The 24,212-nt window shown below is 40.7% G+C and overlaps 1 protein-coding gene across 1 annotated transcript in view; it reads left to right on the plus strand.

Moving 5' to 3' along the window:
* The window catches only part of EPHA5 (EPH receptor A5), a 744,210-nt gene that overhangs the window by 621,136 nt on the left and 98,862 nt on the right, over positions 1-24,212 (plus strand). Inside the window, exons 10-11 of the mRNA XM_029600878.1 lie at positions 1,860-1,985; positions 2,211-2,396. Coding sequence (XP_029456738.1) covers positions 1,860-1,985; positions 2,211-2,396 — 312 coding nt within the window. The remainder of the gene's footprint in view (positions 1-1,859; positions 1,986-2,210; positions 2,397-24,212) is intronic.

The raw sequence follows: 24,212 nt of genomic DNA on the forward strand, positions 1-24,212 counted from the left end.
CGGTATAAAAAAACCTATAAATAAATAAATCTGTCTAGCAGAATGCTGGATGTTCAGACAACAGCCACACTATTATTAGTAGCAAACTAGGTTATTACACTGCTTTATGCTTAGATATGGGAAGGGAGGGGTGCTGGGATGAAGTAACTAACCAGATTTCTTTATGCCCGTTTCCCAAGATCTCTCTCATCATGCTCTTGTTACAAATCAGTGAGGGAGTGTGCATCAGAATTCACAAGTTCATAGGAATTTGATTGAAACCATGATGTGAGCACATCTGCTGTGACCCCATTGAACTGGCCTGAGAGTTTCCATCATTTCACATAGCTGGGATTTGAACCAACAGTCTAGAAGTGAAGACCTTTGTAATGCTGTGACCATTCTCCTGAGCCACACAGACCCCAATATCTGCCCAAACTGATAACATAGAAATGAGGAAAATGCTGGCAGCTGGGCCATATCCTTGCTGTATGGACACTACAGGAATAATTGGGAAGACTGGATGAGCTGCTTGATCTTTCCGGCTGTCATCTACTGTGTCACTCTCTCACTAAATGAAGCACAGTACCGATCTTGAATTAATGGTGCATCAGAACTGGTGGGAGAAGCAAACAAAGCTCATTGCATTCAAATATAATAACTGTCAGTGTGCAGTTAAGCACATGCAGGGGATCTTTATTATATCTTTCTCACCCTTTTCACCGAGATCCAGTTTTAGTGTCTGATCCATCATCTGAAAATGGTTCCTTCTTGGCCTTTTGGCTGAGATTGGAAAACTGTACAGTATGGGGGAGGGGGTTTCAGTATCCTGCCATCTGACCCCATAAAACCATTTGGATTACAAAAGCAGAAAAATTAAACATTCTCTTAGAAAAGTGTGCTTACACAGAGAGAGAGAGAGAGAGAGAGAGAGTATAAATTGCAAACCATGTAAAATCAAACCAATAGTTGGACATATATGATGTCCATAATTAAATCCTTTGCAGAAATGTAACCTTGTTCTTATATCATATCTGACATTTAATAACTTAATGTTGAATACAGAGAAATAAGAATTATGTTCTTGTTATTCTTATTATTTTTTTCTTTACTAAAATATGAAAACTCCACTTTTTAAGCTGAGTTCGCAGATAAAAACAATGAGTATAATTTATCAACTCATCCACAAAGCACTGGAGTTAAATACCATTCAGCTCTGATGGGTGCTAAATTTACCACCTGCTTTTTGTTACTGCAGAGGCAGTAAGGAGTCATATGCAGCACCACTGAGGCACTGATTAAAGGGACTGAGTCTAATGCCACTGCTGGCCTCAGCCCTGTCCCTTGAACAGGTTTTATATGGTGACCTTCAAATTTTGCATACAAAACCTTTTCAAAGTTGAGGACTGAATTGTATAACTTTTGCAAGCAAGTTGGTCCCTGATTTTCAATGGTTAATAGACAAAGAGGGATAGGCAGTGGCAACTTTAGCTGTAAATATGTTTATGCAGTCTATCTACTTGCTGTGCCTAGACGAGCAAGAGCTGTTATTAAGTCGCTATTAGTACATAAGCCATTATTTTCAGTGCTGTTAGCCCCCAGTGCAGGCTTGTAAATTGAGTCATTACATAAAGAGCTATGGCTCTCACGCTGGTGCTAGCTTGCTGTAAATGAACCCCCATGTATGTATGCAAAGCGCAAAACTAACATTTAGATTGCCTAAGAAATTACATTTACTTCTCTTACAACTGAGATTGTACAATGTATGAAAAAAGTGGAAACAACTTGATTTTTGCATTTGTTAAAACAAAAAGGCCATGCTCAATTGATATTGAATTCCTTTATCACTGTATACCATTTCATCTTTGATATATTTTCAGTTAAGCTGCCAGGAGTAAGAACTTATATTGATCCACATACCTATGAGGATCCCAATCAAGCCGTCCATGAATTTGCCAAGGAGATAGATGCCTCGTGTATAACAATTGAAAGAGTTATTGGAGCAGGTATGCAGATAAGTTATACCTGATTTAAAGAAAAAATAATTCAACTTGCATTAATGTTCCAAGAACTTCCAATACCATTAATTGTATATGCTTTTGTTTCTATATATAGTAGCGGAAATTAAATAATGTTAAAGATTTCAGATCTTTAAAAAATATAGTTTGCATATGATCTGTCTTTGCATTGTTGTCATTGTTAATTGTGGTTTGTTCGTGATCTTTCTGAAGGAGAATTTGGTGAAGTTTGCAGTGGACGTTTGAAACTGCCTAGTAAAAGAGAATTTTCTGTGGCAATCAAGACTCTAAAAGTGGGCTACACTGAAAAACAGAGGAGAGATTTCTTGGGAGAAGCGAGTATCATGGGACAGTTTGATCATCCCAACATTATTCACTTGGAGGGTGTTGTCACAAAAAGTAGGTACCAAGCATTGTTTCTTTAGAAGCTTATCAACAGGATACCTGAAAATAATTTTGGGCTACTTATTTAAAAAATTTAAAGAGTGAGTATGCTTATTTAATTCAGTGATTTCAGGCTAACACGGCATGAATTGAAGTCAGCTTTGATGTGGTTGAATACTCAGAAAATGGGTTGAGATTTCACATAATCCAAGACAGATTATTGGAGAAAGGAAGGGAAAAGTATGTAAAATCATTTATCAAATGACATTTTCAGTTTTCTGTTTAGATTAAAAGATTTGTTTAGTTGATGAGTTTATTACTTATGGGATTTTCTGACATTTTCTCATTTCACAAGGAGAAAAGTACAATCCTATCAGTTCGAAAGGTCTACACTAAGATTTATTACTAATGCAAAAGCTGCAATTTTTGTCTGAATTTAGAAAGTAGTCTGTCTTTCCATATTTTTATTCTCAAAATGGGAAAAAAGAAGAAAACTTTTGATATGGGATATCTTCTTTGTGACTTATTCACATAGATGTAGCCAAAAATAATCTTATCAGGGCTAATCAAAATTTAGCAAATTTGGATAATTCATAACCTGAATTCCCATTTATTCTTATTAAGGCAGTAAGAATCCACGGGATGCAATTACCTCTCTGAAATATAAGAACTGAATATAGTTATGGGGTCATTGATAATGATGTGTAGCAACCCTTGAACATACTCAATAAATTCCTATGTTAGTGTGATGGAAGATGCTGTAAGAGGCTGATAGGTCTTTTATTATGATTCCATATAAGAAGTGCTATTACAGATGAAATTATTAAAATATGCAACACAAAAGCAAATGAGAATAGCAAAAATAAGAATAACAAGAATAAAAATTGGCTCAATTTTTATTTTTTTGGGGGGGGTTTTACGTACAGAGAGATCCAGTTTTACCCCAGTTTCAAACACGGATTTGTAATGGTACTACAAATCTACACATGCAGTCGGGTAAAATCATAAATGTGCTCTGAAAAAATTGACCTAGATGTCAACTCTAACTTACAGAAAGTCCCCTAAAGACGGTCTGCAGGTTATTTGGGAAAGTTATTACTTGTCATAGGGCAAGTAACTTTCAAAATCATTTCCCTGGGAAAAAAAAGGGAGTACCTAAAGAAATTAGTTTTTATTAATGTCTGCACTCAATATGGGCTGGATTTTAAAAAGGTTACGCGCGTCGGGCCTATTTTAAAAAGGCCCGGGGACGCGTGTAAGTCCCGGGGCTTGCAAAAAGGGACATGGTTGGGGCGGGGTGGTCCAGGGGCGGGGGCGTGGTCATTGGTTCCTGGTTTAGTGGCTGTTTGCCGCTGTGCTTGGGATCGCAGTTGGCCGGAGTGTGCAACATACTTCAGCCCCAGGGCTGAAGTAAATTTAGCAACAAAAAAAAGAACTCAAAAAAGGTAGGGGGGAGGTAGGGGAAGAGAAGGTGGGGTTGGGGGTAGGGAACGGGGGAAGGCAGTGCGGTTCGAAGCGGGCTCAGCACGCGCAAGGTGCACAATTGTGCACCCCCTTGCGCGCGCCGACCCCCGATTTTATAACATGCACGCGGCTGCACCTGCAAGTTATAAAATCGGGCATACATGTGTGCGCACCAGGTAGCATGTGCTCTTTTTAAAATCTACCCCTATGTGGGTAAACTTACTTGGCTATGTCCTAACGATGGTATATAAAAATCAATCAATCAATAAATAAATAAATTTGCATGTAAGTTTACCCAAGCCGAGTGAAAGAATTGCTGGGGACAGGAAATGGTAGGGGTTTGCACTTACACCCACACACCTTTGGATTTTACAAAGTAGGAAGTGAATTGTAAAAGCCCGACGCACCAGTTAATTAGGAGATACACTAAGAAGTCAGACGCGCCTAGAGGATTTTAAAAGTCACCGAGATACAAGCCTATTTCCTGCAGTGCGCACATCTCCAACGATTTCCGAAAGGGGCGGGGGCTTGGGTATGGTGTGAGAGGGGCAAGGTTGCTTTTGGGGTGTAAACCAAAGATGTGCACGGAAATTCCAATGCAACCCGGCGCACACCGAAGCCCCTACTGTGGATGCCGTATAAGTTTAAATTTAAAGAAAACTAGGCAGATCTACAGAGGTTTAAAGGTCGGTGCTTACTGGGGGGGTGTGAAGGCTCTCAAACCAGGGAGTTGACAGACCTGTCTCTTAACTGGGTGAACTGGGAACAATCTGATAAAACTGGGAATGGCGTCTGCGCATGCTCCATTTTAAATCCCCCAATTTATGTGTTAGAAGTGGGATTTCTGTGGACCCACTTAAAATTTGGCACACATGTGCGCGTGGCCAGGCTGTTTAATAACATGCATGCAATGGCTGTGTACCTGGGCGCAGCCCGGCGTATGTGCGGATGCATGCTGGTTTGAAAGTTACCGACCAGATGTACGTTTTCCTGAAACATTTCTACATAGATTTAATTATGTGAAAGTATCAGTGGGTAGATTTGTTGGGAGAGTTTTCAAAGCGGATTTATATGTGTAAATCCGCTTTGAAAATTGATGTAACTCATAGGCATATTTTCCCAACTAACTTAAGCGGGATGTTACAATATTACATCCCAAAGTCTTATTTCATAGCTAACTGCTAGACATCCTATATATTAGGTATCTCCTAATCATGGACACCACACCAAGTCCTTTTTTTTTAAGACTCTGCAACGGAACAACTATCTTTGAGTTCAAAAAATTCATTTCTATATATATATTTGGCACTGTTAATACGCCTTTATTCTACATTAAATAGTTATACTGCTTATATTAAATAATATAATTTTTATGTATTACCAGTTAAACTATAATTTATTTTATCATTATGTTAAATTGTCATCTAGTTAAATTGTCATCTAGTATTACCAGTTAAACTATAATATTTATTTATCATCTAGTATTAAATAATAATAATTTATTTATTTATCATCTAGTATTAAATAATAATAATATTAAATAATATAATTTTTATGTATTACCAGTTAAACTATAATTTATTTTATCATTATGTTAAATTGTCATCTAGTTAAATTGTCATCTAGTATTACCAGTTAAACTATAATATTTATTTATCACTATGTTAAATTGTCATCTAGTTATATTGTTCCATATGTTCTACTGTTCTATGTAAAGCTCCGCTCTCTGTTGGGCAGTTCATTGTTTTATGTAAACCGGAGTGATTTGTAGTCCCTACAAGAACTTCGGTATATAAAAATTAAAAATAAATAAATAAATAAATAAATAGAGGAACTAGGTGAAAGAGTCACGTCAGGCTTGACAATGGAAAAACTGCTGCTCATAAGTAAAGAGTAGAGATATGTATTTTGTAGAAACATAATAGGAAATCTCAACAACATTTCCTATGTCATTTCATAAATTTTCAAAATGGAACAAAGTAAAACCAAAAAATGTAGTTGATTTCCTTCATTTTGTTAAAAAAAAAAAAAAAAAGAAAAGAAAATCCTTATATAGCCAGCCCCATGGCCTGCCCTGGGGACCTGTAGTCTGCCCTAGAGCCTGCCCCAGGTCGGGCCTGGAGCTGGCTCCGTGTTTTGCCTCCTCCAACCCCTCCCTCTCAAAATCAACTGGGTCCAGGAATCACCCTTCCCCCACATATGCCTCCCATGGGGGTCCACAGTAGAGTGAAAGGTACAGGAGTGATGCCCACTCACCTCCTGCCCCCATCAGTGTTGTCTTCAAAATTGTGCCGGTCAGTCATGAGACGGTGCCATAATGACTTTAAAATGGTGCCGGTCTCAGGGCCCACCAGTGCCATTATCTGGCAATACAAACATACGGCCTTACAAGAAAATGGTGTGGCTGGCCCTTAGTCGCCATCTGATGGCACCGTGGCACTGGTCTCAGGGCCAGCCAGCGCCATTTAGAGGAGGCAGGATGCACGTGGGCATTCCTGCGGCTCCATTTGTTTTCCAGTAGAACCCTTGGTTGGGTTAATTGGGGACCGGGGTAGTTCCCAGCTCCAGCATCATTTGGGGGTCGGGGGCTCCCTAACATTTCATTTATATTTGTTCTTTTTGGGAGGCGTTAAATGTTTGTTTTATTTTGGTTAAGGTACGTAAGCTAATAAACATTAAACGCAATGATTTGGAGATTTAAGAAAAAAAAAAAAACCTTCAAAAATAAAATAAAATGTTGGGCCTGCACACCACCGATAAATATCTTAAAGGAGTAGCATAATGTAGTGGTTGCTAAACAAAAAGTAGATAATGAGTGGGTGCACTTTTAAAAAATATGTGGGAGCTCATTTTCAAGAAGGTTTCTGCCATACATTTCCTTTGACAGTTTTTTTCTATTTATTAATTTTTTGTTTTTTAAGAAAATAAGACCTACTTGGCCATATATACTAAAGTATTTATCCCATTTTATGTTACAGGGAAAAATGCTTAGTTCATCAGGTCCCATAGTATTGTACTTAACTATAGCTTCCTTCTCGTCACAACTCCTATCCTACATTCCACTGCTCATTTATAGCATATTGGAAAACATTTACTCTATTATACTTGATTGCCACTTTGCTTGATTTCATGAGCATACAGGCTAAAAATAGATTTCTAATGTTGTCTTGAGTCATTTTATGTGGTTTCTTCTGTGTAAATTGAAAATGTAATTCTGCACTGGAAAAGGTAACCATCACCGTTCAGTTAATTTAGGTGGTTACTTGTTTTAATTTACCATGTTGAAATTCACTTTATTTGTGTCCTTAATTTCATGCTTTTTGATCTGATGCTAATTTATTCAACAATTACTTTCAACCTGCAGCATAAAGATAATGAAACATAAGTGCAACTAAATCTTCTGATTTAGTTTTTGATGTGATTGTAGCAGAGCTGGAAAAAAAAGTCTGTGGTATTCTTCAGGGTGCTAAGTGTTACAGTAAGATGTCATCAATTTTACAGCACTGCCTTCCAATGTTAAGGATGAAGCCATTTTTTATTAAACCATTTCTGCTGTAAATAGTGATGCAGTCCACCAAGGTTTCATGGGAGATTACAACTATCTTCATTTAAATTCTCATAAATTTTGCAGTTCACAGGTTAGTTAAATACACAGTACTGACATTGGGAGTTTTACTAGCTCCCTAACTTTAAGATAACTTTAAAATATTTGAAAAAACAGAAAGGTTACATAAAATTAATAATCTCCCATTGCCATTTGTGTCTGTTATAACTCCTGGTTTAATATAGGAAATATACACTGTTACCAAGAAGTATAGTCTGCAGTGAATCCAGAGGGTGCATGCTAAGGAAAATATGTTAATTACACTAAAATGTGGAAAGGTCAGAATACGAAGGGGGAAAAAATCATTTGATACATAAAACAACAGTATGGTTTGAACTAGAGATGTGCATTGTTTAGTTCTTTCGGTTTGTTTTCGGGCCCCCGCAGGAAATTCCGTTTTTACCACGGTTCGCTTTTTTTATTTTGTGTCGGACCCGATTTTCGAGTTAGCGCGCACTAACACGAACTACGAATTTTTCCCCCGAACCATGATGAATTAGACAATTTTGTTGAAATTGTCTAATTCATGAAAAATGAATGCACATCTCTAGTTTGAACCTCTCTCTAGCACTAGAGGTCCAAAGCTTCTTATATACTAAACACAGGGAGGGCAATTGTCAAAGGCATAGCCACAAGTACAACTGTTTTTTACCCCAGAAATGTTTTTGGGGTTTTTTTTTTTACAAATATGTGGGTAAACTTACTTTGGTAGGCCCGTTCATGTGTAAGTTTACCCAGATTGAATGGAGGCGTCCTGAGAACGGAGTTGGAAAGGAGTTTGGACTTAAATGCCTACTTTTGGATTTTCAAAGTATGCACATAAAATTTCCAGAAAATTTCCTAACCATGTAGTCGGACTATTATAAAATTATCCCCATACAAAGAAAAATCAAATAGTAATACACTATCATTGATGGTCTTTATCCATATGGCCTGAATAGTGCGACCAGCACCATGTGTGTGTCCAAGTAACATTTAATCATGAACTATCACAAGGCGCACTCCTTCTGATTCTGTATCACACTTATGGACTACGTAACAAAAGTGAAAAAAAAGTCTGGACAAATGCCAGCCAGGGTCGATGGCAATCGGTAAGGATTACTTCCATCTTCTTTCACAACAGGAAGAGAAGAATATATACATCTACCCTTCATACACAGAAATAAAGATTTGGGGTGGGACTTGAGATGGTTTAGCCTCCTCTTTTTTGTCCATTTGTTAGCTATTTGTCACAGCCATGCAGGCCGGTTAAAGGTGATCTCCAGGCAGGAGCAGCGCAGGGCTCAAGAGCAGGGCAGTGCAAAATCTTCTGCCTGATGAGCTACCTTCCCCTTGGGTTGAGCCCGTAGGTTCTGATGGCCGGCAGGTCTTTTCTGGCGGTGCACTTGAAGCAGGGGTTCAAGCAGAGATGAGGTGGACCACAGTCTGGTCTGGCAGCATGCTAAGCAATTTCGAAGGTCAGGCTTGGTCAGCAATGAGAAGTCAGCCCAAGGTGCAGGAAAAGTAGGGCAGGCAGGAACCAGGACAGACAAGGAAACAGGAACAGGGACAATAAGCACCCAGAAAAGGCAGGAGAAAACTGGAACAGGGTGCAAGGCAAGGCAGGGACCAGACAGACAAGACACCAGAGGGACAATGACAGGAACAAGACAAAACAGGGGCAGGGCAAGCGAAACACCAAGGTCAGGACAGGGACAGAGCTAGACAGGCACAGGACAAGACCAGGGCAGGAAGCAATAGAAACAGAATGCAGGGCAAGACAGTAATCAGACAAACAAGGACAGAATGCAGGCAAGAGGGCCATTTGGAGGCCATACAGGTGCTGGAGAAACAAACAGACAGGGACAAGGCTAAACAGGCACAAGCAAAACAGGAACCTAGACAAGGCAAGGTAAAGCACTAAGATGGCCACAGCAGGAACCAATGGAGATTTGATGATGAGGCAGGGAACTATTAGGCAGGTTTTAAAGGAGTGGCAGGGCTCCTCATGAGTGTTCAAGGCACCTGTGCAGCTCAGACTGCAGCCCACTGAGGGCCCCTACAGGAAGGAGGGCTGCATAGCAGCCAGGATTGTTACACTATTATTAATGATAGGGGTAGGATATTAGGATTGGAATTGTTCAGGATTTATATTCATTATTATTTCAAATGAATGCCAAAAATGCAATAAGTGAGGCCATTTTCAGTTCCTTCCAAATGGAACAAACTGAACATAGCCTTCTATGAAAATAACTAACAATTTTTGAGTATACTTGTATTCATGGGGGAGAAATGAGCCTCTGGCAGCCCAGATTGGACCTCTCCAGACCCCTGTGACCTCCCCCCCCCCCCCCCACTTCTGTGCCAAAAAACGTATCTGGCCTGCCTGGAGCCAGCTTGGCCGAGGGTAGGGACCCTCACCACCACCATTTAAAATTTTCAGGAATTCCCACTCTGACTCCCACTTACCCCCTTCTTGGATTCTTATTCAAAAAAGCATGTGAGATTCTCATTCACTCTCGCTCAGTTTCCAGTACTTTAAAAATGGCACCATCCAGCTGGAGGATGGTGCTAAAATGACTCAACCGGTGCCATCTTCCAGGCAGATGGCACCATTTTTAAAGAACCGGGACCTAAGCAGAAGTGAGTGGGCATCGCTCCTGCCCTTTTTCAACAAGAATTCTGAAAGGGGGAAATGGAGGATGGGGTGAGAGCTCCCTGATCCCAGCACATTTAAACAGAAGAAGCACCTGGCTAGGGTCCAGTATTGGGTAGGCCCCAGCACCAAGCAAGCCTTGGCCAGTCCAGCTCAGTATTCTTGGCTCGGGAGTGACAGTCACTGGGGCTCAGGAAGGCCTAGGCAGGATCACTGGAGGCCTGTTTTTACATTTTTAATCGGTTTGGGTTTTTATTTTTGGTTTAGGTTTTTTTTCCACGTTTAATGTTATTTCCCCGGTTTGCCAACAAAAAAAAATAAAAAAAAATTAAATAAATCAAAATGACATCCTCTCCCAGAAAAAAACCAAAGAAACAAACAAATAGAAATAAAAAATTGGGGCTTCACATTCCTATTAATGATGCTTATTGTATTATTAATATGTGGATTTCGGGAATGTATTTGCAATATAATTGTTTTAGTTTATACAGTCTATTCCAGCTCTCTAGTGAAAGTGAGAAGAGAGTCAGATTTCAATAGGAATTTTTATATTGATGTATTATGTATTTATTTTTTTTATAATTCTGTTTTTGATTATTTATATTGTTATGTATATGTACATGGATTACAATTAACTTAATTCATTTCTTAACCATTTTTGGGGAGTTGACGGTCCTTCCCTAATGTCCAACAATAGAATGAGAAAAAGATAACATTTTTCCAAAAACTACAAGTGAATCATAAAAAGAAAGGGGTTGATGTGTTAGAATGTAGGCAGGTCACAGAGAGACGGTAGGATTTTATGTCTGGTAGTGAGTTAAAGACTACTCCTGGGGAAATTCTGTGCAAAAACTTAAAATTCTGCTAAATTCTGCAAACTTTATATTAGTCAAAATAACACAATTTACATGACAGTCTTTAAGTAATTACATTTTAAATTAATACAGAAAAAAGTTATTACTTAGAGCTGCATAATTTAAAATATTTTGATCAGAATTTGCCTAGAAATTCACTGTAAGAGTGTCCCTTCCACTCGCTCTTCCTACTCCCCTGGCCACTTTGCCCTTTCAGGCCCCAACTCCTCCACCTGCCAGTATCTCTCCCCTCTACCTCTAGGCTCAACCCCTTCCACTCTATCTCCAGTCCCTGAGTTTGACCCCGTTCTCAATACGGCCCCTCAACAGGCTCCCTCTGTCCCTCCCTCTCTCACACACATGCTCTCTCTCTCTCTAGTGCACATACACACACCTTCAATCAGGCTCCCTCACACTCGCACACACACATCCCCTCATACAGGGTCCCTCTCTCTGGCACCCACACTCAAGTACCCCCCCCCCGCTTCTTACCTCCCATGCTCTTTCTCACACCTCCTACTCACACCCCTGCTCTCTCTCTCAGCCTCCTCTTCCTTCTCTCACACCCCTCTCCCTGCTTTCTCACACACCCTCTCTCACACCCCTCTCCCTGCTCTCACCCTCCCCCCTTCATACCCCCCTCCCTCCCCCTCCTCTCTCATAACCCCTCCCCTCCTTCATACCCCCTCCCCTCTCTCTCACCCCTCCCCTCTCCTTCTTACCCCTTCCCTCTCTCACACCCCTCCCCCTCTCCTCTCTCACACCCCTCCCCTTTCTCACACCCCTCTCCCTCTCTTCTCACACACACACACATTCACTCTCACCGAGGCCTTCATTTTCGTTGCGAGCAGAGCACAATCTGTTCGCGACACACTGAGGCCTTCATCTTCGCCACGAACTGCGCACCAGGGCCTTCATCTTCTCCACGAGCGGAGCGTGTCCCACAGCATACGGGGGCCTAAAACAGTGCACCGGGGTCTTCATCTTTGCGTGCTTCGTTCGTGGCATACCGGGGTCTCCTCTGCCATTTTCTGTGCAGGGGGGGAATTCTGTGCAAATTCTGCACTCCGCAATAGCACAGAATTCCCCCAGGACTAGTTAAAAACTCAAGCCTCAGTTCAGTCCTTTCAAGAGAGATCCAAAACTTTTGGTCATTTTAGCTTCAAATGTCTTGCATTCCTGGATTGTTTTGAATTTATCTTCTGGTATCCTGATCATAAAGTCATAGATGTAGTGTTCTGTCCCAAAAAATGAGCATACATTTACTAACTGCAAATCCAAAAATGTTGCAAAGTTGCTTTACACATAAAAAGAGAAATGTGCACATGAGTGCATAAAAGTGCTTTTGTTCTGTACCTATGGTAGCTACACCTATTGATTATGGATTGGGGATTGAGTGGGATGAATTTGTTAGAGTATCTCAATCTGAGTTGTTACAGGCCATTTGTCATCCGAACAAATCTTCTTGTCCTTTAAATCTGTGCTCTACACGTATTCTAAAAATGTACAAGTGTAAACCTCCATAGAGAATCTTTCACTCTCTGAGGGTTATATTCCTGAGGTATTAAAAGTAGCAAGAATGAGTCTGATTTTAAAAAAGCCTTCTTTAGACCCTGATTGATTTAACTAGTGGCCTATTTATTTGCTACATTTCCTCTCAATAATCATGGAACGTGTAGTTAACAAACAACCCAGAGGACCATACTCAGCCACTATCTAGCTGAGCTAGTTACCCAGGTCTCCAGTGCAACCAGATTTATCTAGATAGGTTATCCAGCTAAATGAATATTGGAGTTAGCTTGATAACTTATCCAGCTACTTATCCACCTAGCATTTAGCTGGCTATTTAGCCAGATATGTAGTTATCCAGCTTTGTGGTGGCTGCTGATGTCAGGCAGATATTCAGCCACCACCACCACTTAGCTGGATAAGTCAAAACGTATTTGGCTAAGGGCACTGACTATGGACCTCCCAATGATCATCTGACTAGATACAAGTTGTTGGATAATTTACAATTTGGCGTCAGATCTAGGCTCAGCACTAAAACCCTTTTGCTTGCTAGGGTTGACAAATTTCAGAGGGTTCGATATTGGACAGTGATATTGTTTTAGACATATTTTCAGTGTTTGATACATAAGACTATTTGCTGGCCTGGTTAACAGACTTTTGGTATATGTGGAAATGTGCTTAGTTGGTTTCAATCTTTCCTCACAAACCACTTCCAGACTGTGTAGCTGGGTGGGCATTTTTATTCCTGCTCACCATTTCCTACAGGAGTCCTCAGAGTTCAGACATTTTGGCCACCCTTTTTAATATCTATACGAGACCTCTCCATCAACTTCTAGCTGATTTAGATCTGTGTTATGCTGAAGACATTCAGTTTGCTTTTCCTGTGGTTAACTCTATGGATTCTGCTTTGGAAAAAATCAGAAAAGTAATCAACTGCATTATGCAATGGTTACGTAACAATAGATAATACTTAAATCTATCAAAACCTGAAATTCAGTTTCTGGCTTGGCATGCCAAGAATGATCTTCCTGATTCTGTTGAAATTGATGGCCATATATTTCCTATTGCCACCAGGCATGTAAATTGGGAGTGATTTTTGACTCTATACTTTCTTTTAACCTTCATATTAAGAACGTTTTTCAAAACACTTTTTATAAACTTCGCATTGTTCTATATCTAAAATCTTATTTGTCACCTTTTAATTTGCATACGTAGTTCAAGCATTGGTTTTAAACAGCATTGCTTTTAAACAATTTTGATTATTGCAACTCAGTCTTTTTGGGCTTTCTAAATTGATAATGTGGGCCCTTCCGATTTCCCAAAATGTAGAAGCATGTATAATTACTGGTCTCTCAAAAATGCAACACAACACCCCCATCTTTACATCTTTACACTGGTTGCCAAATTTTAGATGGGTAAAATTTTAAATATTGATATTGATTTTTAAAGTGCTACACTCAATTGAGCCAATCTTTTGAGAGCATTATTAAACGTTTATACTCCCACTCGATCACTGAGATCCCAATATAAGAACTTATTAGAAATTCCATCTGTTAAGCAAGTTTATGCGAGACACGTGAATGGGCCTTTGGAGTGGCCAGCTCAGAACCTTGGAATAGCCTACCTGTTGATATTTGGTCTGAGTTCTGTATAAAAAGGTAAAGACATTTTTATTTAAGCAGGCCTTTAGCAAGATATAGTTATTTTAACCAGACTAAGGTTTATGTTATTATACTAATTTAAATGTGAGCAGTTATATAAGTTATGTGGTTGTTTAGCAGGTTTTTATGAATTTTGGTTATGGTCAGTATTAATCCATCTATCTTATATCAAAGTGGCATGTTTGTAAAATTGTTGCTTTATTCTGGGTCTGTGTTCTTATTTTGATTATTTATTGTTTTGTTTATTTTTATTGATGTATTTTTATATGATTATGAGTGTTTTATTGTACTTTGTCTAGGAATGTTTGATAGGCGAGCTATAAATTTTATAAATAAATAAATAAAGCAGACCTTGCGAAATTCTGCATGTTAGTACATCAGCCTTCTAATGTGATATCAACTATTTTTGGTGTCTTTTCTTCTAGTAGAAAAAAATGGATATAAACTTCAATGTCAAATAAAGGTAGAAGTTAATATTCAAAACATTATGTTTTCCTAATTCAAAATTTCCACTGCTGGGCACTAAATTTAATAGCCTATTTTTTTCTAGGTGCCTTAATTTAGAGACCCTAAGGTCAAAACTCATACCTTTTTTTTTCCCTTTGTTTAAGAACTTACACCAGCTCCCTGGCTGGCGTAAGTTGCCAGGTCAGACAATCAATTATAACTTTGCAATATGTTTTATAAACTATTGTTTAATAAAGATGTGACAAATAAAGCTTAGAGGTAGATTTTCAAAGGCCCGCATGTGTGTCCATGTGTGTGCAGTTCCTGGCATGCATACATGGACACGGCCATTTTATAACATGCGTGCGTCGCCACACACAATTTATAAAATACAATTCCAGCATGCACATGCACTCCCGATTTTAATATCAGTGCACGCATTTGTAGGCGGATGGTGTCTCATGCGCGCAAGGTGAGGGATTTAAAAAAAAAAATGTGTGGCGACATGATCAGGCCTTCACCAGTTCCCTCCCAGTCCACTCCAATTAAGGGGCGGACTGGGAGGGAACTTTCCTATCCCCCTACCTAGCCTTCCTCCCTTTTCCCCTCTCCTCCCTGATCCCTAAACCTTGCCTAGCTATCGTAATTTTTTTTGTTTTAGAATTTACCCGCTCCTTCAAGTATGAGTAAGTTCACCTCGCTGGCCGGCTGCCGGTGTGCGCTTTCCCAGAACAGGGCCTAATGGCTTCTGTCCCAGTCGGGCCCCTCCCCATAGCCTGCCCCTTTCAAGGAGCCTGGCACTGCTGTACGTATTGGGAGATATGCGTATGGCCGGGCCATTTTTAAAATGCGCTTAGTGTGCGCATGGCCCAGCAATGCGCGTATCCCCTGGTTTTTGTGTGCGATGGGCTTTGAAAATTTGGGCTTTAATTTTATCAGTGCTAAACCTGCTTTTCTGAGTGTTAAATAGGAAAGAATGTCAAAGGAGCAGGAAAAATATCTGTGTTTATCATTGCATTAACTACATGTAATACCACAATGTGTGACAGAAGAACATGAGTGAGTGCCTGGGATTAGAATTGTGAGAGACTGAGGAAGGGATAGGAGAGACACTAAGGAAGGAGAGAAAGTGAGAGCAGCTCCTGGAGCTATGAGGAAGATATTGATTAGGGATGGCAGTGAGGCACTGCAAGTAGTGGAGGCTGTAGCAATAGAGGATAGAGATTGAGAGGAGTAAAGTAACTGGCAGTAGCTGCCCCCTTCTCCTCCATAACTAGATGAGAGACAATGAAGGAGTTTTGCTGTTTGGTTTGTATAGTGCTGCGCATATTGAGGATAGATCTCTAGTGGAATAAAAGCCCATGTAAATAATGATGGTCATCTGTAGGGGTGATTGTGAATATTTTAAACTTTTGGCTGGTGACTTTGGTTTATGTTTATAGTTTTTTCTGTTTACTGTATTTAATGTTTTTATTTTTGTCTGAATTTATGTTTATTTGTCTAACTTTAATGTTTTATTGTACTTCTGAATGTTTTGTTGTGAGCCACTTAGAACAATGGATAATATGGCATACAAATGTTTTAATAAATAAGTAAATGCATTACTCTTTCCCCCAAGTCCAGGACCCCAGGGTAGTCATGAGGCCTGGGGTGCTGCATGGCCCTCCCTGTGTGCCCAAGACCTCCACTGGATGAGGAGCATGTATAAAAATGTATGGTACAAAACATATACAAAATCTTTACATTCATACACTTTATCTGATGATCCTAGAAAAAATACTCACCTTACTGCCCTTCAAGTTGAGTAGTGGCAAAGTGGCCAACACCTTCTACAGATGCATCCAAAATGATACTCAGCACCACACATTCTGCTGCAGTGAAGGTGACCTGGCTGTCAGAACCTTCAGCTCTCGTCTTGGCCTGCTTCTTCACAGTGAGACATCAGAGGTCCCACCTCTTGTGGTTCAGGTCTTTTATACTGAATTTGTTGTAATAGATGATATTCAGTCATTGGCAAATCTTCTTCCACAGTGGCTCCTTCCTGTATGAGCCCACTCTCCTGGGCCATACAGAAAATGCTGGACCTTCATGAACTGATGGACAAGAAGATCCACCTCCCTTGGCAGGAAGTTGTACTTTCTCACAAGTGCTCCACTCTGTTGTGTCATGATGCGTGTAGGAAGACATGCAGTTGTAGCCATCCCCTTATCCCCACATGTATATGTAAATTGTGCTTATTTACATGTGTAAATGGGCAGGCTATAATCAAGTAAATTTTACATGTGTAAATAAAAATAGATAGCAAATAAACACATGCTTGTTACTACCAGCGTAAATACATATACCTTATGGGGTAGATTTTCTAAAAGTGCACCCGCACAAACAAATGTACGCCGGATTTTATAAGATACGCGCATAGCCGTGCGTATCTTATAAAATCCAGGGTCGGCGCGCACAAGGGGGTGCACATTTGTGCAACTTGCACATGCCGAGCCCTGCGTGCGCTGCCCGTTCCCTCTGAGGCCGCTCCGAAATCGGAGCAGCCTTGGAGGGAACTTTCCTTCGGCCTCCTCCCACCTTCCCCTCCCTTCCCCTACCTAACCCCCCCAGCCCTATTTACACCCCCTCCCTACCTTTGGTGACAAAGTTATACCTGCTACAGGCAGGCGTAACTCGCGCGCGCCAGCGGGCTGCTGGCGCGCCATCACCCGACCTGGGGGCTATTCCGGAGGCCTCAGCCATGCCCCCGGAACGCCCCCGGGCCAGCACCATGCCCCGACACGCCCGCTGGAATGCTCCGAACGTCGCGCCGGCCCCCTGACACGCCCTCTAGCGAAGCCCCGGGACTTACGTGCGTTCTGGGCTTGCGCACGCCGCCGAGCCTATGCAAAATAGGCTCGGCGCACGCAGGGGGGTTTTAAAAGGGTTACGCGCATAACTTATGTGTGTAACCCTTTTAAAATCTACCCTTATGTATGTATATTCTATTTTAAAAAGTATAATGCCTATATTTTGGGATAACAGCTGGATCCATCAACTCTGGGACTTTAGGATCTGGTCCAGTGTTTCTGCCTACAGTTTGCAATGTGGGAAAAACCTGGACCAGACCTGCTTGTCCCTAGTGCCATGGAGCCTGCTGCTATTCTATCTACACAAGGTATTTATTGGATGAATACCTAATTGACAGGATCCTGGATGAATTAATAATTAGGCTGGTCCTTTGGTCATGTAATAAAGTTTTTCTCTCCATATGGAACATCATTCTTGTTTTCATACTTTCTACTTCTTAGTTATTTGAATGTGTGCTAGTTTCTAATGGTTTTCTGCTTATTCTACTCTATCCAACCCTTTGTCCATTGAAACAGCTGATTAAATTAACAGATCTGAACCAGCTTCTTATGGCAGACAATTTCTGATGAGTGACTGGAATATTTTTGGTGTGAGGGTGCTTGTGGATTACTGGTTATGGAGATGGTTGAAGGGGCAAGGTAAAAAAATACCAAGGAATCCCTGATAGCTCACAGCTGGTAGGCTTTTGTTTGAGAGTATTCAAATACAAAAAGATCCTTGATGTGTAATAGAACACAGAGCAATATAGTCTTTTTGCTGGCAGATCTGCATTTCAGGGTAGGTCTGGGAGAGATATATATATGGTAAACTCCATGCAGGGTTTGGCAGATGGAATCAGGCAGCTTTCTGGAAAGATGCAGGGCCTAACCAGCCAGGCTAGCCAATATGAGCTTTTTGCTCTACATTTCTCGGACACTTGGTATTAAGGCCGGTAGGTTGATGTTATCAGTCCATGTCACAGGGAATCCTGGGTGCTAGGTCTATAAAGATAGTTCTTCGGGCCCATAAACAGAGCAGTAGGATGCAGCAGAAGAGCAGGTTGGAGACGATGCTGGGAAGCGCAAGCAGGTTGCAGGACATAGCTCTGAGCCTGGGACCATGAGGTTCAGGACACCAACTGCTGAGGTCGGTGTTATGTTGCAAAATTCATGCACATGTGCATGTGAGCCCATATGCACGTGAATATGAGCTCACATGCAATTCTTTTAAAGTTAGCATCTCAGCCTTTTTCTTTTTTTTTAATCAGCCTAAAACAGATTAAGTTGAAAATATCAAGGCATTTTTTTCATCCTGATTCTAAAACTTCTTTCTCAAATCATTCTGAATTTACTAATCTTGTTCTTCTTGTAGGAAATAGAATTACAATCTCCACCTCATTTTGGATTAGGAATTTAAAAAAAGACAGCTGGATTTAAATGTCCCATTGCTTAGACAGTTATCCATAGAAAAAACCCTATTTTCAAAAGTGAAAATAAATGCTCAATCGGCCGAGTCACCCACTTCTTTCATTTGCAAGTCGGCTGATCCTTCCCTCCCATTTAAACTTGTCAAATGGGCATATAGCAAAACAGATAAAAGACTGCAATAAGTTTGCTGCTTGGACAATGTCACAGACATTTGGGTTACTACTTTTTGAAACTACATTTACATAAGCACATAAATATGTGTTTATTAAAATCCATGCAGAAATATTTAGAATCCTGAACTCCCAAGAAAGCATATCAGTCTTATGACTTCTCTTTTCTCTCTGCTTTAACTGATACATTTGTTTCTTTGAGATTCAGGCAATTAATTTATTTATATAGCTTTGTTGTTTGCCTTTGAGTATGGAATTGTGTAACATAGAGGTCCATATTCAGATGCATTTAGCCAGATAAGTCAGAAGTTATCCAGCTAAATGCTGACTTTTGAATATTTCCTCCATTTATCCAGCTAACTCTTAGCTGGATATCTCATTATCTGTCTGAAGAAATTCCCCTTTTCCTTGGGCCTTCAGAGGTTGGACATTCCACAGCAACATGTCTAATGAATTCACTCACTTGCACCCCAAGACCTTTTCCTTCTCTAAAGACCCGGGAGCCCCCAACCTTGGACCCGATCCAACTTCCTTGGTCAGGAACACTTCTTCTCCAAGCATAGTCTCTTTTTGCGAGAGGGCAATTCCTCTAGACCAGTTCCATGTGAAAGGAAAGACACTACCAGCACTATTTTCACCTCCCCCTTTACTCGTGGGCATAAGTGGAATTGTATCAGACTTAGGACACTTCCCAAGCTTAACACACCTATCTACACTGACATCACTACTGGCAGCCAGGCCTGTGGAAGCCATTATTGCCATACTAATAAGGGGCAATACTAACAGTAAGGGGCACATTGTGAGTCCCCCTTACAAGTATATCCAGTGAGGAATTATTTTACGGACTTTGCGAAATTTCCATATGATCCGGATTTTAATACACATGTCCAGCCTTACTTCTGGGTGAGTTTGTTCTTTTTCAACTGAACATGTTTTCAGTGCTGTCTCATGAGGGCTGGAAACTGGAGTTTGAACAGTGCCTGCCACAAATTATTTTGCTCTTTTCAAATTGAGTTATATGAGAGAGGGGAATGAATCCTACACTTAGCCACCCACATCTCCATGAGACATCTGCATAGTTTTATGGTACCACACCATGATGAGTCTCTTTAAAATACTTCCTTAAGCTGGGGTGAATTTGCTTGAGTAACATTATTCTGTAATGCCTGCCTTTTTCCGTGACAGGGCTACCCTAATTGTGTAGCATAATTCAGAAAGTAATTTCTTAGTTCAAAAAATGACTATGACTTAGCTGTTCTAGTGACCACACCAGTCTTCCTTCATCAAAAACGTATTTCAGAGCTTATTTGTTGCAAAACATTCCCAGAAGAGAGAAAAAACAAAGAACACATCAGCAGATAAAGACCATAAGGCCAATCTAATCTGCCCATTTCTATGTCCTGCCCCACTTACCATACACGATATTCTTTCTGTCCTTGGCATTTCCATCCTTTTCCTCATTCTCACACTATACTTGTTCCATGCTTTCTTAAAATCTGGCACTTTTTTCACCTCTACTCCCTCCATATGGAGACTGTTCTAAGGATTTACAATTTTTCTCATGAAGAAATATTTCCCCAGGTTCCATCTAAGACTTTCCCCTTTAACTCTCATCCTGTGTTCCCCTGATTCTCAAGCTTTTCTTCCTTTGAAAAGGACAAATCCTGAATTGTGAATTTGTGTTCTGCCAGCCTAAACAGGGCACAGATGTGAAATACTGTATTAGACAAAGGTTGATTAAGACTTTCATATATATATATATATATATATATATATATATATATATATATATATATATATATATATATATAATAGAACATTTGTGTCTAGCACAGATATTTGGATGCGTGAGGAACACTTATCTGCGAGCATATATTTTCTTTGCTTTGTAATCTCTGACTTCAGAAAGTTCCATTTCTTAAGAAAGGCCGTTTTTCATGTTTTCTTCTTGATTATTTCAAGTGCTTGCCCTTTTAAATTATTTGTTGTCATTCCCTACATGCTTGTGATGTGGTTAAAATGGAACAGAAATGCAAGCAGAAGGCCTGATTTACTAAGGCTTTTCTCCCATTCTGTGTCAATGGTAAAAATGCTTACTAAATGAGATCCAGAGTTTCCAAGCTGCCAAATAATTAGTACTGAGTGTTCCAGTGCTTTTTTTTTTCTTTCCTGCTTAGCAATGGAAAAGTAAAAAAAGAGAAATTTCCTCTCAACTGCATAAATATCTGCAGGGGGTAACCTTGTTAGCAATTAGAACCCAGCATTAGATGAGACAGACTTTTAAAAGACAAACAGCAATTAAAATCAAATAGTGCAACCCAATTTACCCTAAGTTAAAGTCATTTTAGTTTTCATACTGTCTCAAACATATATACAATTGATCTTTTTTTGCCTAAGATGTACAGGCATGCTTTTCAAATTGATTGACAGTATTGCATTTGCCCATACTTCTCGGTAGCAAATAGAAATTGATTTGAAAAAATAGATTGCTTGTATTTATAAGATTTCAGCACAATTACAAGTGCCAGAGAAAACCAGATTAATTATGGTTATGTCATCAGTGCAAGCTAGCGAGAAATAAGATATGAAAAACCAAGCAAAAACTATATGTAATTGGCATTAAAATGACTCAGGCATAAAAAAAGAATAATGAAGTGAGGTCTGAAAAAAAATTATTTTTCTTGTCAACAGAGGAAGGCCATACCTGCTCATGATTTATTTGGCAGAGGCATTTATTTTGATAGTGTCTGGGAATGAACTGAGATAAGACAGTAAAGATGAACATGGAATTTTTTCTTGATCGATCCCATCTGTGGGAATATGTTCACCATAAAACAATTTAGAAACGCCATACAAACTACTTCATTAGCCAGATATTCTATGCATTCTTTGATGACAAACAGGATGACAGTTCTCACACATGGATGACAGCATCTGATGGAGCCCAGCATGGAAAACGTATGGCAGAGTTTCTAGAACTTTGACTGAGCCTCATTGAGCATGCCCATAGAATGCATTATACCATGCATCCACTCGGGTTCCCTTCATTCTTTCTTTTACTGTGGAGCCCAGTGGTCATAGTTGGACTTCAGAGAGTTTTTCCCCCAGCGAGTTGTATTGCTTTTTCAAGTTTTTCTCATTATTTTCTCTCTTCTCCATTTAATGCAGGTTCCCATGGTCTTCCCAATAGTATCCCTAATTAGATTTTTTGAAGTTTTGTAAGTTTTCATTTACAGCTGTTCCCTTCTGTCAGTGCCCACTGGCCATGGCCTATCACCTCCATCAAATTTGATTTTGCTTGCCTTTTGTTTTGTGACACCAGGTCTTCGTGGTTCCAGTGGTGCCCTCAATGCAAGAGGACTATGTCTATCATAGATCCCTATGAGAGATGTGTACTCTGCTTGGGGGCAGTGCATATCATCCAGGGTTGCTGCAAGTGCACAGAAAAGGCCCCAAAAGGATGCAAGTTCCGCTTAGATTTGCTGGCATGCCTTTTTGTGCACCAAAAGACCGATCCATTGGCATTGGAGACATTGAAATCAATGGACCACAGAGTCAAACGCATGGAGGTAAAGTCCTCGACATCGGGGTGGGGGACATCAGCTCCTTCAGTGACAGTGATTGATAGGGAGCCCAGAAACAGGCCATCACCCAGCTCCCCCTTAGTCAAAGAAGGCCTCAGATTGAATTTTATTTACCTCAGCTGTGAGGAAGACCCATGCCAAGCATCGAGGAAAGCCAAACATCTGCAATGGTCCCTATTGATGCACGGTGCGGAGCATGGTTGCCAAGACCTCCCAAAGCAGCCCCGTGGTGAGGAGAGCTTATTCTCCAAGAATCCAGAGGACTAGATATGGTCTCCACTAGACTTGATATAAGCCACTGATCCTTCTCTTGGTCACTCCTGCCTCCCAGTCGATGTTGGCATTGGCAGTCTTTGAGGAGGAGTTGAAAAGACATATTCAGCAGGCTGTGGAAAAGATGCTGCAGAATCTCTGTGACAAGCCATTGCAGGCATCAAGAGTGGTTCAGTCATTTCTTGAGCGCCTGCTTATCAGCACTGCACAGGCACTAGCATCAGTATCATGTTCGATCTGTCAACAAGATCGGGAGGAGTGTCAGAGTAAGCAGCAAACAGTCTGCTGGTAATTCCTGACTCCTCAGTAGAGAAAGACCCCTGAAGAGACAGGTGTCTTTGGGGTCCCAAGCCCACCATCCAACTATACCGGTCAACAACCTGTTGGCTGGGGACAGACCACTCAGAGATCCTTCTACTGCAAGCTGCATGGGTTGTAATCCTCTTACTCCTGGGGGAGTGGGTGCTCTGATGATGGTTCAGATGATAGATCATCAGTGGGTCTCCCCACCAAAATCTTGTCTGAGGACCTCTTCTTCGCAGGTTTTGTGAGGTTCATGGTGGATGCCATCCCATTTATGTTGCAGACAGAGTGGTCAAGCCCATTCCATCAGGGCAGAAAGGACAGGGATTCTATTACAAATTCTTCCTGATTCAAATGAAAACAGGGGGACTGCATTCCATCCTTGGGCTTTGAACAAATTTATCAGAAAGAAAAGTTCAAGATGATTTCCCTGGGCACCCTGATCCCTTTTATCCAAAAAGGGGACTGACTATGCTCTCTTGATCTCAAGAATGCCTATACTCACATTGATATATTCCCCAGTCACTGGAAATATCTCAGATTCATAATGGGAAACTGAAATCTCCAGTATCGTGTTCTGCAGTTTGAGCTTTTGTCAACCCCATGTGGCTTCACAAAATGACTGGCCAAGCTGGCGGCACCCCTGAACAGGCTGGGATACACGTGTTTCCATGTCTGGATGATTGGCTGGAATGAAGCACATCTTGGGCAGGAACAGAGGCGTCAATGTGCATATCATTCTGGGTGCTGGAGTTATTAGGGTTCATCATCAACTACCCGAAGTCTCATCTCTGCCTGTCACCTTAATTGGAGTTTATAGGAGCACTGCTAGACACAACTCAGGCTTCCTCCCACAACAATAAGCTACCACCCTGTTGGCTGTAGCAGAAGAGGTCCAGTAGAGTCAGCAGATATCAGTTTGGCTCTTATTGAGATAATTGGGCCACTTGGCTGCAATAGTACATGTTACTCCCATGCCACATCTGTATAAGAGAAGAGCCCAATGAATCTTGAGGTTGCAGTGGATACAGGCTACTCAAGATCTCCGGGACTGCATCCACATCACTCCGC

The sequence above is a fragment of the Rhinatrema bivittatum genome, chromosome 1 (genome assembly GCF_901001135.1).
Source record: "Rhinatrema bivittatum chromosome 1, aRhiBiv1.1, whole genome shotgun sequence".
NCBI lineage: Eukaryota > Metazoa > Chordata > Amphibia > Gymnophiona > Rhinatrematidae > Rhinatrema > Rhinatrema bivittatum.